The sequence below is a fragment of the Parasteatoda tepidariorum genome, chromosome 5 (assembly GCF_043381705.1).
Source record: "Parasteatoda tepidariorum isolate YZ-2023 chromosome 5, CAS_Ptep_4.0, whole genome shotgun sequence".
Lineage (NCBI taxonomy): Eukaryota > Metazoa > Arthropoda > Arachnida > Araneae > Theridiidae > Parasteatoda > Parasteatoda tepidariorum.
The window spans coordinates 31,787,056-31,804,358 of NC_092208.1; the positions used below are offsets into that span (position 1 = coordinate 31,787,056).

At 27.4% G+C, this 17,303-nt stretch overlaps 1 protein-coding gene across 1 annotated transcript; it reads right to left on the reverse strand.

Annotated features, from left to right (window-relative positions):
- Window positions 1-1,147: 1,147 nt before the first annotated feature.
- LOC107444181 (dolichyl-diphosphooligosaccharide--protein glycosyltransferase subunit 1) lies at window positions 1,148-17,079 on the reverse strand (the record flags this gene model as incomplete). Its single annotated transcript, XM_071181251.1, is given in 6 exon segments — window positions 1,148-1,484; window positions 5,667-5,912; window positions 7,489-7,608; window positions 10,052-10,190; window positions 12,471-12,570; window positions 16,887-17,079. Coding segments are annotated over 6 exon segments (981 nt in total), but the record flags the coding sequence as incomplete, so codon positions are not given.
- Between the last annotated feature and the right edge of the window lie 224 nt (window positions 17,080-17,303).

The window sequence follows — 17,303 nt, forward strand, 5'->3', positions numbered from 1 at the left end:
TGTAATTCTATAGTTTAAAACCAAAGTACGATGGTTTAAAGATTATTTTTTGGGAAGAAAATGAACAAGTGGCACACTCCTAAAAATAATAAATCCTAATCTAATTGGCACACTTACCAAAAAGTATTTGCCATCTCTGCTCAATGTAAAGAAATATTTTTTTTTAAAAAATCCATTAACATGCAGTTGAAGTGTGCCTAGAAATAAATTAAGTGGATGAAGGTTCTGAACAACATAGAGTTCTCACTCTGAGTGTTTTAAGTCATGGATTTCGGTATTGAATAAAATTTGTCATGATTTTAACTATTTTTTTTAAAAAATCATGAAAAGTCATGGATTTAGGTTGCCGAAAAATCTAATTTTTAAAATGGAATTTATCCCCTCCCTCCTATTTCATGATGTTCCAAATATCTGAATTTGTAACAAAATCCCCACTCACAGTCATATTTGATTAAAATATAAAATGTTTTTATCATGTTCTTTAAAAATTATGGTGTTCTTTCAAAAAATGAAAGAAAAAACAATTTCTAGAGCAAATTACCTTTTAAACTTCTGTGATTTCTGTATTGTTTTTTTTTTTTATTATTATTATCAATTTAAAATTCTAGCAGAAGCAAGCCAGTCATTGGCAAATTTTTTTATTCCGAAACGAGAACAGACAAATATGGAGTATTTCTTTATTTCCTGATGAACAAGAAAAGTATCTTCAGAATGTAATTCTGCAGAAAAAATATTTGCTTTTGTATTTTTTTCAGCTATTTTATTGCTTAACTCTTCCTTGCTCTGTTTAAATTTAAAATCTATAATTATGAAGATGCAGAGTATAACAGTTATGGTTATACCTATCATTTCAACTAGTAACTTCGTTAAGTCATGAATTTGAAAATCTAAATTGTAGCAGATACCTTGCAAATAACTTCCAGCACTCCAAAACTGTCAATTACCTTCATTAACTGAGATCTTCGAAATATAGTGACTTGGCTAAATAAATCACTGGCATATTTAAATATGACAAATAGTTAACATCTTTTGCCACAAATTTTTTTTACCTTCAAAAATATTTTTTTGAATCGCCTTTCACTAAGCTCTCAGATGATTTTTAGCAACTGTATGCATTTATGAACAATAGGAATTATAAGAATATGAATTACAAAGAAACAAAAAAACTTTATTTATTTAGTTTTTGCACCCTTACAAAGATAATGACTCAAACACATTTCTTCTCATTTTGATCAACATGGAATGAATTTAAGTAAGGATAAAGAAGCAACCAAATGAAAATGTTCATGTGAGGCATTTGTTTACAATGTACACAAGATGGCATTCATCTTCTCAATAGTTTCTTCTTTCTTTTTAATGATAGCAGCATCAGAATCGAGGTACTGCTGTTTGCTGACTTTGTTAGCAACTAATTTTTCTACCAATACAGATTGTTGCTGAAGCTGGTCTTTGAAAGCTTTGTCACAGCGTTGGAGCTCACCAATCTAAAAAATATATAGTTATCATTTTTTATTTTCAATTATAACATAGTCATAAACAGGTACTTTTGTATTCTTAGAATTCTCATAAAACTCAATATAATTTTAAAAAAATATTTGTTCAGAACCATATTTTTTTTACAGCAACAAATGTATAAATAAAAAAGTTGTTGCCCAGAGATGGGATAAAGGTCATTCGTAAATTACATTTATTAAAGCTTAACCCTCTTGGTGGCGCTTACTTAAAATAGTTTTTCTCTTAGAAGGTAGAGCATATTTAACAGAGTTGTCCGTGAAACGGCAAGGGTCAGACAAAAGGAATGCCTCCCCCCTTTTTTTCCGTTCGCTGTTAAGGNTTTGAAAAATTAATCAAAATTTGGAAAGCATTATTCAAGCACTAGACTTCTAAATTTGAAAGTACGAGGGTTGCTATTTAAATTTCGGGCCTTGGCAACAGTAAGTGTTGCTAGGCGACCGCAGAAGATTTTAATCGAAAGTGTGATATTTATAAACATGAATTCAGCAGACGATTTACCATTACAGCTTCATTTGTGTTGTTGACAGTAAATTGAAAAGTTCTTCTCTTTCAAAAAATGGAATTGAATCGTGAACATTTTCGTGCCAATATTTTACATAACTTTCGACGTGGATTGTCAAGACAAGAGTGCTTCGATTAACTTAATTCTTTATTCAGCGATAAAGCGCCTTCCTTACAGCACTGTAAAAAATTGGTATAACGAACTTAATCGTGGTCGATGTTCGATCCAGGACGAATCCTGTGCAGGTCGTCCAAAATCTGTTGTTGTGCCAGAAAAGATCCATGCTCTGCGTGAACTGATAAAGCAAGATCGTCATGTGACATACCGTGAGATAGAGGCGTCTTTGGACATTAGTATGACTAGCATCAATAAAATATTGCATGAACATTTGAGCGTAAAAAAAAATTTTCGCATAGGATCCCGCATAATCTGACAAATGCTCAAAAAAAGGCTCGTGTCGATTGGTGCAAGGAAATGTTGGAAAAATACGTTCAAGGTACATCAAAGGCTGTGTATAACATCTACACAGGTGACGAATCATGGATCTATGCATATGAGCCGGAAACAAAACAGCAATCAACTGTATGGGTCTTCCAAGACGAGGCAAAACCAACAAAAGTTGTTCGAGGAAGAAGCACATCGAAACAAATGATTGCCTGTTTCTTCGGCATTAACGGTCATGTGGCAACAGTGGCGTTAGAGCAACGCAGGACGGTCAATTCTGAATGGTACACGACCATTTGTTTGCCAGAAGTCATCGGAGAAATTCGAAAAAAGCAGAAGAACAGGCGAATCATTCTTCATCATGACAATGCGAGCTCTCACACATCGACTCAAACAAAGGCATTTCTGACGGAGCGAAAGATCGAACTGATGGGTCATCCGCCGTACAGCCCTGATTTGGCACCCAATGACTTCTTCTTATTCCCACACATCAAAAATAAATTACGTGGACAACGATTTTCGACCCCCGAAGAAGCGGTTGATGCATTCAAAACGCATGTTTTGGAGTTACCTCAATCGTACTGGAAAAAGTGCTTTGAAAATTGGTTCAAACGCATGCAAAAGTGTATTGATCGTCATGGAGAATATTTTGAAAAACAATAAAACCAATTTCGATCCTACATGTTTGTTTTTTCATTATTAGGCCAGAAATATAAATAGCAACCTAGTAACAGTTCTTTACATAAAAATTTACATTTTAGTTCATATCTCACTTTTTCTTAAAAGAGCGATACTTTTCTTTTCAAGTTAACAAATCAATTAAACAAGCTAGAATACTGAACACAGATAAAAATATACTATTGCATAAAATTACAGCATTCAACTTTCATGTTGAAAAATTCTTAGTATATTGAAGTCAAAATGAATCGAGATTTCAAATGGAAGTGTTATACAATTTTAAACGACGCATCAGAATGTTTAAACGAATTACATATAAAATATTTAAATCTTTTTTGTGGGAGGGAAATATTGCAACCAAAATTTTAACTGCTTTCCAACTGACTAAAATGTTCAGATTTAAACTGAAGTTCTGTACCAAATGACAATATAAGTCACAATCACTTGCTGACTCCTACAAGAAAAATTTTAATACAGGGTTCCCACGGTCCTTAAAAACTGCTTAATTTTTATTTTGGAAAATAAGGGCCCTTAAAAGTACTTAATTTTGGTTCAAGGTTTTTAAAAGTCCTTAATTTTTTAGCATCACTACGGTTGATAGGAACAATTTTTTAAAATAAAATGGAGTTCTCTTATCACTTAGAATTAGACCAAGCATGGAAGGTAAAGCATTTTAGAGAGACAAAAATTAATGTGTGTAAAGGGGGGGGGGGCAACAGTCAAGGAGAAGAAAACATGCCCTTTCATTAATATATTCTGTCCTTTGCCTAGAATAATACTTTATGAGGAGAGTGAAGCATTCTAAAAGAGAAGAAAATAGTGTGAACAAGGGGAATACTGCACATAAAAGAGATAGTACTCTTCTTTTTTTTTTTTTTTTTTTTCAAGGTACCTAAGCAGAAAACCCACACTAACCTTCAAAGTTGACAGAATTCAAGAAATTAAGCTCTACTGGTAATGCATCTGCTTTTAGGGATTAACAGGGCTGATTGTGCTCCGGATTTTTCGCTAACCGTGATCCGGAAGTTTCCGGAGATCGAAGGTTAAGACGTTTAAAAAAATCATTGATCACAAAGGTGTCCGAAAGTCAAATTTTCAAAGGTGGAACTTAAAATCTCAGTTTATTTTATTTGTTTGTAAGGGAGAGCCAGATACTTTATAAGCTTATATTCAAGATTAATGTTAATTTTTTTTATCTGTAAATAGTTATTATAATCATAAACTCAACAAAGAAAGACATATTTGTAAATTTCAATTACTTTTCCAAGTCATTATTGGTATGTGTAAATGGTATAGGTATATGCAAAATTTTAAAATATATTTTAAGTAAACTAAGAAGTATTGAGAAAAAGAAAAAAACCTTGTTTAAATTTTTTTTCAGTTTAAAAAAAATTTTTTTTTTTTATTTCGTGAGAAATTTTCCGGAATTTTGACTTGGGCTCACAATCACCCTTGGATTAAGTAAAACGCTAAGAAAAGAAGTATCAGAGAAAAAAAACATTTTGAACCAGAATCCATAATGAAAACTATTTCCTAAAATCTCAAATTAAATAAATTTGTATAATATTTCAATGTGTAATAAGTAAATGTGTAATTTATAGAAAGCATAACATTTTTTAAAATTCATGATTGTAGTAAAAATTAAACAGATTTGTGAGAAACAGTGTTTGAAAAATCCCAGCCCACCTAGATTTTTCATTAAGAACCTGGGGTTTATTGGTAAAAACCAAGTGTTTTTTAAAAAATACTTAATTTTTTTTTTCCTGGCTGCTAAATAAGAAAGCATGATTTGCTTCTAACAAAAAAGTTAAATATTAGGTAACTATTTATAATTTGTTTTCTTGCATTGTAAATTTTTTTTAAAGTTCTAGATTGTTACACTATTATTTTTATTTCTTAAGGATAAGCAAATTTGCCTGGTGATTCTTTGGCGAGCCTGTTAATTAATGCAGTTATATCAGAGCTTACATTATAATAAAATTGTTTTAGTTTTTTTTATTGATTGCTTTTTTTAGGAAGGTAAATAATTTGCACTGTCACTAGTGCCATATGTATATTCAATGATAAACAATCACACAATTTTTTAAAGTCCTTCATTTCTTCAAAAAAAAAGTCCTTAAAAGTGCTTACTTTTTGCTCTGTTGAAAAAGTGGGAACCCTGTATAACTGAATTGCGAATTATCACTTATAGAATCCTCAACTACTTCTTAATATTAACCAACAGACAAAAAAAAATTCAAATCAAGAAAATAGTAGAATAAAAGTTTTAATAGTTATATTTTTTTAAGCAGACTAGAAAAGAGAAAGGGAATTAAAATTTTTGTTACATCCAACAAATTGAAAAACCTGCAAGCACATCACCTTTGAAAAAATCTTCCGATCACTGCCGAATCCATGCCCTTTGTTTTAGATGCAATGTCTCAAAAATTTAAATTTGATCCCACTTTGGAAAAACTGATTTTAAAAATGTTTAACTTAAAATGCAACTAAATGCTGACAGTTGCTGTATTTGAAGAAAAAAAATTACCTTATCTGTGACATCAGATCCTTCCTGCTTAAGTCTTGTGTTAAGGTCATTAATGCCCTGAGTCTCTGTTTTATGGTCATTGTTCAACTTTTTAACAACATTCTGGTAGTTGTTAAGATCTTTACTGTGTTTGAATTTAGAGAGTGCCTCATCAAACTTGCTATAAATTTTCATTCTATTGTCACAGTGGTGATGAACAGCTTCAATAAAGCCCGACACTCGCAGTTTGCTTTCCTTTAATGGATCCTATTTTTTTTAAAAATAATAAATGTGAAAGAAACGAAGTTCTGATAATAAAAAAACTATTTCAAATACACTGGCCAAGTAATAAATTTGGTAAAAAAAAATATGCTAATATATTAAAAAATTATTGCTTAATTTTATAAGTAAATAGTTACAGATAATAAACAAAGCCATAACAAACATAAAGCAAACAAAATTAAAAATCATTTAAGTACTTAAAAGAGGAAAGAAATTTAATGTATACCTTGGTGTAAAAGTCAACCCACTGTATAAGTTGAACTCTTATTTTTGATTACGAGAAACTAATTTCTGTTAAGTAGGAAATATAAACCGACTGCTGTTGGTTAGTTAATAATTATTTCTATATACATTATGCATCAAATAATACTAGACGCGTGGCAAAATCTGGATTCAAATGCTTTTGTAAAATATTTTAAATAAGGAATTTTGAATTTATTTGATGGGGGTAAAGCCTATCGAGTCGCACAACAACGCTGCAAATGTTAATGAATCCAAAACAAATGATATTCTAGAATCTTTAAATTTGTAATTTTATAGTATGATTTTAAAAGTTTTCATTGTGTTAGATTTTTTAAATGCTCTTGAATACATAATTTTTAAAGTAACTTAAATACTGTTTTTTTTAAAAAAAAACTTTATTTATAAAGAAAATAGTAATAATATGAGAAAAATACAAAATAAATTACGTATAACAAATTAAATATAGTTTCAGTTTAACTCTATCAATTCAAATTATAAACTATATATAACAAATTAAATATAGTTTATAATTTGAATTGATAGAGTTATTCATATCTCACTGCTTATAATACATTACTATTTATTATATTAAGGAACTTAAGGAAAGAAAAAACTTTATGGCTTAAAGGAAAAAAACTTAACTTTTGTTATGAATAAAAAGAAAATAAAACTTTAATGAAATAAAAATAGAATGATTTAATGAATAAATACTGACCAAATAATAAATTAGAAATAAAAATGTACAGTAAAATTAAGTGTTTTACTGCTTGAAAAGAAAAACTTAAAAAAAAAAACTTATCATTAAATTTAAACTGTTATCATGCTAGGTAAGTGAATAAGTTCAAAAGAAAAATATTGGAATGTATGCAGAAGATAAAAAATAAAAAAAAACTTTATATACTAGAGCAAAATAATTCAGAATAAAATATACTAAAAAGAAAGTAGTACTTAAATAAACAAAGGAGGAAACAAAAGCAAAACAATTTATAATATTCAAAAGTAGGATCTGCGTTCAGTTCAACAAATTAGAAAATAGATATCACAAGACACAGTACCTGCATCTTTTAACTGATAATGGTAATTGCATATAGAACTGTAATAGATACCTGTCTTTCTAAATTGTTTATTTGGGCTTATTACAATATTTGTTTCAATATTTCTTAAATTTAATAAGCTGACAAAATAGTAGAATAGACAGGAAAAGAAGCAGAAAATAAAATGCTTGACAACTTTAAGAAAGAAAATAATTAATATTAAGTGTGAACCATTTGTAAAATAGAAAATCCAAAATAAAATAAAATTATATAAGACTTCTTACCCTTGTGATGCTGAAATCCAATCTGACATAGATAATGACAACAATAAACAACAAATACAAAGCACTAACGACTAAAAATGGCTCTTGAAGCATCAAAATTTTCTGATATTCATAATGAACCTACATAAAAATAAGTTAGCATGATGATACATCATACTGATAGCAAAAAATGCATACACAATTTTAAAAACTTCAACAAAATAATTTTTAAAAAATATTAAATCAAAAATACACTTTTTTACATTGCTATTTTTCTGTCAGTAATTATAAAATGTTGCTAACACTAAGATATATAATCAATATATTCAAGTCTATTTTGACGGCTTCTTTAATAGAAACGTGTTAAATCTTTAAAAACAAATCCATTTGTTTAGAAAAGAAAAATGGTAATTAGTCAGTAGTGGACAGAGAGACAGAATTACAAACTTCATTTAGTAAAATTTGCAGAAAAGTAGTAGGGAATAATGAAGATAGGCAGATTTTAAAAATATTGTCTTATCATAGTATTCCATAAAATGAATCTCATATTACCAATGAAACTCTTCAATAAAATTTAGAATAGGGAAAATATTCAGAAGTCCATAGTAGTTTCTTAAAAAATATTTTAGGAACAAGAGCTTAATTAAAAATTGATGCTTTAAAATAATTTGGGACCTTAAATAAAAAATTTTAGAATAATAAAACTTACTCTTACAAGGGAAACTAGGGAAGTGTGATTTCTCCAATTTTGAAATAAACTAGTGGGATGCATGCCTTATGAGGAATAATTTTAGGGGGCANCTTTAAAATAATTTGGGACCTTAAATAAAAAATTTCAGAATAATAAAACTTACTCTTACAAGGGAAACTAGGGAAGTGTGATTTCTCCAATTTTGAAATAAACTAGTGGGATGCATGCCTTATGAGGAATAATTTTATGGGGCAACATTCGTTTCGGCCCATAGAAGGTCCTGTGAGAGATAAAAAATAATTCAAAAAATAGGAAATCGGTGTTTTATTACTACAATGCAGACTATTAGTTATTGTAATTATCTCATACTCCAATTAATTTTGTGGTACTTTCACGTACATGCATATTTATTGCATATTTATTGACAAAATTGATTTCGAAAATTTTATATATCTGTAGTTTTTCAGAAAAACCTGTTAGGTAAATTTTAAAAAAAATTGACATCAAATTTTTTAAATTTTTTTTTCAAAAAATTTTCCAAATTATTGGAGTATGTAATCGTAAATCAACTAATTAATTAATAAATAAATAAATAATAATTAACTAATAATTAATTAATTAATTTGCTAATTACTTTATTAATTAGAAAATTAATTATTTAACCAATTAGTTACAAATTAATTGGAGTATGAAACAATTACAATAACTAATAGTCTGCATTGAAGTAATAAAATACCGATTTTTCTATACATCAAATTATTTTTTATCTCTCACAGGACCTTCTATGGGCCGAAACGAATGATGCCGCCTAAAATTATTCTTCATAAGGCATACATCCTACGAGTTAATTTCAAAATTAGCGAGTCAAACTTCCCTAGTTTTCCTTGTTAGTAAACCTGGAATATAATTCAAGAAAAGTGAAAAAAAATTTCCGATTTTTTTTTATATTCCTTATATAAAACATGTAAATGACTAAACATTTTAAATAAAATTTAAAATCATGACTGCAAGAGCCAATAAAAAAAATTTATTCTTGCTAACTTAGTGATAAATTATTTGAAGTGTGTCTGCAATGTTCTGAGTGAAATATTTGTCAAATGATATTGAGAACAATGAAATTTGCTCTTACATTAAAACCTAAGATCTTGGAAATTTGGAGACAAAAAAATTTAGAACAATGAAATTTGCTCTTACATTAAAACCTAAGATCTTGGAAATTTGGAGACAAAAAAATTAAGAACAATATTTTTCTTATGTATATGTATTTCTTTTTAAACATAGAAAAATAATAAAGCATGAAGGGAAAAAATGGTATATTGACTATGCTTACGAACCAATTAAACCTTCATAAATAAAATATGAATTTTGTCAACATTTTAATCAAAATTTTTAAATAATTGATGTAAAAACTTGCAGCATTATTTCTTGAATAACTATATATTCTACACCTTATCATAATCATTATTAAATATTTTGCTAATCGCAGAAGCAGTAATCAAGACGCATGGAAACATTTGATTCGGCTATGTCATAGACACAACAAAACAAAAAAATTTATTTTTTGAGAAAAAAAATTATTATTTAAAAAATTATTTTATTAATTATCAAATTAAATATTGAACATAGAAACTGAAAATAATAACGAAAAGTTAATGTTAAAAGGAAAATTAAAAACTAAAATTGAAGAATAAAATAAGCTACTAATAGATTATTAAACTTTTTTTTTTTTTTAAATAAAAGAAAAACATCAATATCTGACCAGATATCTAGTCATTTTAATACGAATTTTAAGTAAAGAATATTGATATATATATCAAGACTTTAATCAATCAACCCTAGTGATACAAAGGAAATAAATTTAATCATAAAATAAAAAATATATTCAGTTCTTACTTCAAAGTCTTGAATGTGATGTTCAACTAAATTATCTTTTTGCAACACAATTACTGGTCTCCCTACAGTGTCTAAATAGGTGAAATGTAATTCATCTGATAGACGTTTCACATTATAAGGCATCTTTAGCTGAATATTTCTACAAATAAAATAAATGCACTAAATTATTTTTAGACAGCAACCAACATCATTTCAAGTAAAATTCTAAGATTAGGACATCAGAATCATTGATTTTTAAAAATACAGTTGTGAGATAATTCCATTAAGATACAAACTATGACTAATGTATAAAGAAAAATGTTTTTCTAAGTAGTGTTAATTGCTTAAATTCTATCTCTAATTTAAAAAATAAAATATAATCTTAAGATGTTGCGTTTAAGAAAAAAGAATAAAAAAAAATCAAAAATTAGTTACAGTACAATTGTTGCATCGCGCTTTTGCTACAAATTTTATTCAAAAACTTGCATTAAAATTATCGGTCATGAGCCAAATAAATTGATTCAAAAAAAATACTTTAAAAAAAAATATTGGAATGATAATAATAAGTTATAGTTAAACTTTTCTGCAGTTATTTAGCAATTTTTCATACTTTCAGTAGTAATTTAATATGTAATATGAAACAATTGATATTCTCCACAACTTCCCCAAGTTACAATTTCATTCAAAATTATAAATTTAGTTTTTAATTGTATTAAGATTACAAAACAAAATTTACAAAAATATCAGGAAGATTAATTTCAATTTATATGTCAGGTAAAAAAATTAAAACACTTGCACTTGAAAAAAATATGGGTTAAATATGGATTAAAAGATATTATAAATAAAGGGGAAATTCATAAAATAATATATATCAGCAAATAAGTGAACTAAAAAAACAATAAATTGAGCTTTTTATTTTAAGCTTTTTACAATTCCACACTCAAAACTAAAACCCTTAGTAGTTAGTTAATATTGGAATGCAACAATGATAAATTGCAATTATGATATTTCTATTTAGAAAGTTGTTCTTTATTTCAAAATTCTTTTAATTTGATGAATTATAATATATCTCAAAATTTTGATTTATCTAATAAAATATTTTAAAAAGATATTTAAATTGTGCACGTGAATATATATTTATTAAATCATTTTCAGTGTTAAGTGTAGTAATTCAATGTGAGGCGCATTAAACATTAGGCACATTTTCTGCAATTTAAAATGAAACATAGATTGTCAAATTTTAGAAACAAAGAAGCTCAATTAAAGACACTTAAGATAGGAAAGAAAACTATAATCCTAAATGAGTACTGGTTTTATTACCTTTAGTCACTTTATAAATATCACTTTTCATGGGATTTTGAAAATAGCATTTGGATGAATGAAACTAAAACTTACAGCTTAATATACTTAATAAGCTTTTCACTAACCTTAAATAGAATCAAGAGTTAGCCCTTAAATATTTTAACTCAAAACTTTTTGGAGACTTTTCCATTACTTTTATTGTTATTAAATAAAAATTAGCTCTTTCATCAAAAAGAAGAATGTCATCTTATTGAGAAAACTATTGTTCTTTATCAAAAAATTTTACTCTAGTTAAAAAATTAAATAAGTTTGACCTATTAGCTTTATTTACTTGTCAGAGATGACTAAACTAAATAATAATTCTAACAATTCTATTAGTTAATAACATTAACATGATCATGTGTTAATGATCAAGTTAATTCAGAATTGCTCGAAATGTGAAAAATAGTTTCTGAGACACATTTATTCTACTTTACTGGTACCAACTTTAAGAATGATAGATTCGGAGTCAAAGTGAGAAAAAAAATAGTGTTTTTTTTTATTTATTTTACACGATATGATGGAACTTTAATTTATCTTGCATTGGATATCACAAAACCCTTCACTGTTCCAAAGCAAATATAAAAGTAAAATGTCAAAAGGTATTTCTAAACTACTATTGGTACAGAAATGATTTTCAGCAAATTTACAAGCACATTTTATGAAGCCTGGTAAAATTTATCAGAGAGCTAACTACAAAAATCTCGTAAGATTAGTTCATGGGAAAACATTTTTGAAACCTCCCAACATTAGTTCCAGCTTTATCTAAACTTCAAACTGATTGCTTCAATGAAATAAAAACCAGTTTTTTCTTACGTTAAGTACCAAGAAAGTTTCTGCTGTCATAACACTTTTCTTTTTTAGCATCTCTAAAAGCCAAATAACACTTTTATTTGAAAACAATCATGTTTTCAAATAAAGCAATAAGTGCCTTTTAATTGAATTCTATATCCTTACCTCAAAATTATAATTATTAATTTTAAAAAAACGACTTATAAGCATTATTTCAAAGCTCATTCAATAAATAAATTTCAACTAGTCTTAAACTGTATTTTAAGAAAAGTATTAAAAGAGACTTAAAATTTCTAAACCAACTTACTTGCTTCCTTCAGGTAAAATCACACGAACAGTAGATTTATCTACTATACTGTCATCAAACACATGATCAACAAAACGCAGCTTCAAAACATACTGATCACCTAAAGAAAAAATTATTAAGATCAAAATAGGAGTGATATATACTTAAATAGTCTTAATATAATCCAATAATTATTCTAAGCTAAAACCATATTCATAAAACTATATTCAATCAACATCACTGAATAAACAGTTGGTAAAATTACAATTCTAGTATATATATTTTTATATAACTTTAAACATTTGTTTTAATTTAAATAGAAAATCTCAAGTAAGGTATAAGTAATATAATCAAAATAAATTATATTAATTAATAAAAATTTTAACAATAATTTCAAAATTAAATTAGGTGAAAGCAATTATATCTTCATACAATTTAATTTGTAGTTGCTGAAAAATAAAAGTACAGTACAGAACCCGTTATCCGGAAATCAGAAAACCGGAAAACCAAAAAACCGGATCGAAATTCGATAAATTAATTTTAAAAAAAATTTTTTTTTAAAAAAANTTAAATCGAAGTACAGTGTGGTAAAAAACAATGGACCACCCAGAATAACTTCTGATATAAACGTTGGATCTTTACGTTCTAGGACTCAATGACTCAAGGGGGTTATCTCAAATATGCTAACTAATAAGTGCAGACTATATTTTAAGTCACAAAATCAGACACAAAAATATACTTTCTCTGAATAAACATACCTTTTTTCAACGGATTCGAATTTCTGACTAACAAAATATAAGGGATAGCCGCAATCTGGGAAATATGATCCCAATAGTTTGGTCAGGAGAGTGCTCCAAAAATTGCACCCCTTAATGTTAATTTTACTTTTGCGTATTTCGCCATATTTCGAGAACTTTTTAAGCAAATTGAAACATTTTTGGACACAATAATAAAATTAGTTCAGCCAAAGATAATTTCATGCAAAAATAACTTTCAATAAATGCTTATTATTTTATTTAATAATGGTCGAATTTTAAGGTATACAAATTTTTATACCATTTAAAAGAATATAATTTTACAAGGCAAAATTCTATTCTTTAAAATGATGCAAAAAATTTTATACCTTACAATTCAAAAAAAATTTTGTCCACTATTAAATAAAATAAATATTTACTAAAAGTTAATTTTTGCATGGAATTATATTTTGATAAACAAATTTTATAATTGTGTGTAAAAAATGCTCAATTCGCTTAAAAAGTTCTCGAGATATAGCGAACCACGTAAAAAGTAAAATTAACATTAAGAAGCTTAATTTTTGGAGCGCTCTCCTAAGCAAACTATTGGGACCATATTTCCCAGATCGCGGCTGTACCCTATATTTTGGAGGTCAGAATTCCAAATCCGTCAAAAATAAGGTTCACAGAAAGTACGTTTTTGTGCCTGATTTCGCAACTTAAAATAATATCTACACTTATTAATTAACATATTTGAGATCACCCCTTTAAGCCATTGAGTCCTAGAACGTGAAGATCTGACCATTATATAAAGAGTTATTCTGGGTGGTCCGTGTTTTTGGCGCATTGTGCATGACAAAATTAAAATTTCTAAACTATATCTCAGAATGTTGAGAATAAATTTTGACATCAATTTTTTTAACTTCATAAATTTGATACTACAGACAAAAATCTAGTAATGCATGATTTTGCTTTTATTTCAAAAAGAAAGAAAGTCCTCCTGTAGTTTCACACAAATACTGATTGCCAATCAGAACCAAAAAAACGCCCCTTTCCAATTTAAAAGTTCTTATTACAAGAAATTCTTTATGAATTTGCTTCTAAAAAATAGTTATCTTGATGTTTAAGATAGAGGATTAATTTTATACCATAAAAGAGCAATGAGTGGGGGGAAGGAAGAGGATTAATCAATCACAGTAACCGAATTGAAGATTGCTGACAAAAGTGCAGATGTTTGTAAAGTCCAGAGCAAAGAGAGGGGTATAATTATAGTATAATTATATCACTCTTACAGTCTGACTTTCGGTCTACATGTTGATTTAACAACAGTAGCTCTAACAGTTATTAATGGGACAAGAATGGCAGATATGACCTTGAACTTATGTATGCACATCAAAGCTTGATTTTCTAATTTTTAAAGTTATTTGTTTATATTCATATAACACCATTGCAAAACTTCACTTTCAGAGTTAAAAAGCAGATTTTCTAGTTTATATTTTTGTCTTTGTCTCTCTAGCAAACAATTTTTAGGAGTATATTGCAAATTCTCAATAGTAATTTAATACATTCTTCATACTCTTAGAATTAACTGGTCCATTACGCAATAAAATACCTAATAACCAGCAAGAATGACAAAGCACACATAAGCCATTTGATTGCCAAGTACTAAATAAAAATCACATAGAAATCTGCACTTAAATTTTTGACATGCTTGTAACTATGATCCCCATTCAAAAGTCTTGAAAATTTCTAGTAAAATTTTAATATCATAGTGCTGTGCTTTGTAAACACATACAACATATTCTATTAATAAAAACACGTGCAGTCTGTTTTGTTTCTTTATCATTCAAAATTATTGACATTTCATCAAAGACAATGTATAGTATAATTTAAAAACTCAGTGTCAATTATTAAGTAAAATTTAAAACAAAAAAATTAAAAAGTAAAAGAACACCTGAAACAAAATTTCCTTTCCATTCATAGATATATTTTCTGAAAAGAAATATTTAGATTTTTAAACATACCTAGGAGAAAACTTGGAAAAACAAATAGGTCCTTTAACTAGATGATAACTACATTAGCACAGCAATTTTCAGATAAAAAGGTATAAGTAATATAAATCACATTGACTTAAGTACGGACATGTGAAAGTACATAGCTCTTCATTATAAAATTACTTAAGTTTTAAAAAAATTGCTTTAAGCCCAGTTAGGCTTTTTCTAAAGTGTTCAATTAATAAAAAATAAGATATTTAACAATGCTCTATAACAAAATTACTGAACTTAATCAAAAAAAAAATAACTGGAAAACAGATTTTAAAAAAATTATGAAAAAAAATCAGCACTAATCTAAAATCAAAAGAAATTATTACAAGAAAGAAGCTTAAAAAATATTTACAAATCTGGATACATGAACAATATTTACTATTGAGAAAGAGGAATGCATCAGCATAACGTTTTTGAAATTTACACTTCTTTTAAAAACAAAAAATATATGATTTGTTTAACTTACAAATAGAACTGATAGTTAATATCCTAAGTTTTTTAACATACTATTTTATTTTTTAATGACAATTTACCATGTTCAAAAGTCCACAAAGCAGGGTGAAGTTTCTATTAGTTTTTATTGCTATTATTATTTAGTTTACTCTTTGCCCCCTTATTATAATCCCAACCATAGAGGACTCTTTGCTCCCCCCCCCCATAACCACCACCCCTTTTGAAGAATCCAACAAAAAGAAAACCCTCCCTTCCCTATTTACATCTTATCGACACTGATAAAAAAAAGGAAACAAAAGTTGCTCTATTGCTCTTATGTTATATATTTATATTTGGAGAAAAAGATAAAATTCCAAAAATGAATTATCTGGATATTAACTGTTTAAATATCATAAATTTCCAGAAACTCCAAGATCATTGATTGCAGATTGAGAAAAAAAAATTATTACAAACTTTTTCTGAGGCGCAATCACCTCTGATAAACTAAGAAAAAACAAAAAAATGAAAAAGGTTTTTTTTTTTTTTTTCTATTTCTACAGATTTTATTCAAGAAATATTTCCTTTTTTTTTCCCAACTGAAATGAACAAAAATCAAATTTACAACAGAACCATGTTCTTATGACAGTTATTATAAAACAATTATAAGTATTTCAACATTATAGAAGTAACAAAAACATTTATCTTTATTGAAATGCTGGGATAAGAGATTTTTGTCATTTAGTGTCTAGGTTTTGAAACCAAACTCATTTATTCATTCTTTCTTTTTATTCAAAATATTCAACAAAATTTTACAATCACTAAAAATATAAATATATACATATAGGTTTTTTCTTGTGTGTGTGTGTGCATCTCCAAACTATAATACATTAATTTTTGTTAAAGAAACTTGTGTGATCATTAATAAAGTTTCAATATTAAATATGTAGAATTAATGATTCTATTAAATATTTTATTATATAAACAACATTCGTATTTTGTAAATAACATAAATGCTTTAAAACTCATGTTTCCAAAAATAAATCAAAACAGGGACAAAGATTTAGAAGAATTGAAAAATTTTCAAATGAACTGAAAACAGATTTTTTCTAACTGAAAACAGATTTTTTATAAATAAATATATATATATATAAATTTAATCCAAAATTCATATGGTATAAGACATTTACGAAATACTTTCTACGACAGTATTTTGTACAGACACTCACCACTATTAAATAAATATTCATAAGTAGGTACATAGTAGCCTAGAACATAATGAGTTTTCCAGCCACCAAACAATGGAAATCGTGGACGTAATTCCACTTCAGTTGAATCTTCTAAGACTTTAAGATGACTAGTAGAAATGTTTCCAATCTCATCACGATAATAGACATCACTAGCAGATGCTGGCAGAACAGTCTGTAAACAGAACAATGAAATTCACAAATCGTAAAATGAAAACAAATAAAGAACTGCAAAGACGGGGGGGGGGGGGGGGGNGGGGGGGGGGGGGGGGTGCAAGCAAAATAGGCAAAAAATAAGAATTTTTTTATGAAAAAAATTTTAATTAGATTTTTTTTAAATTTAAATCAGAACCATTTACATAGTTTAATTTTTTTTTTGATTAACCAATCAAAGCTTTG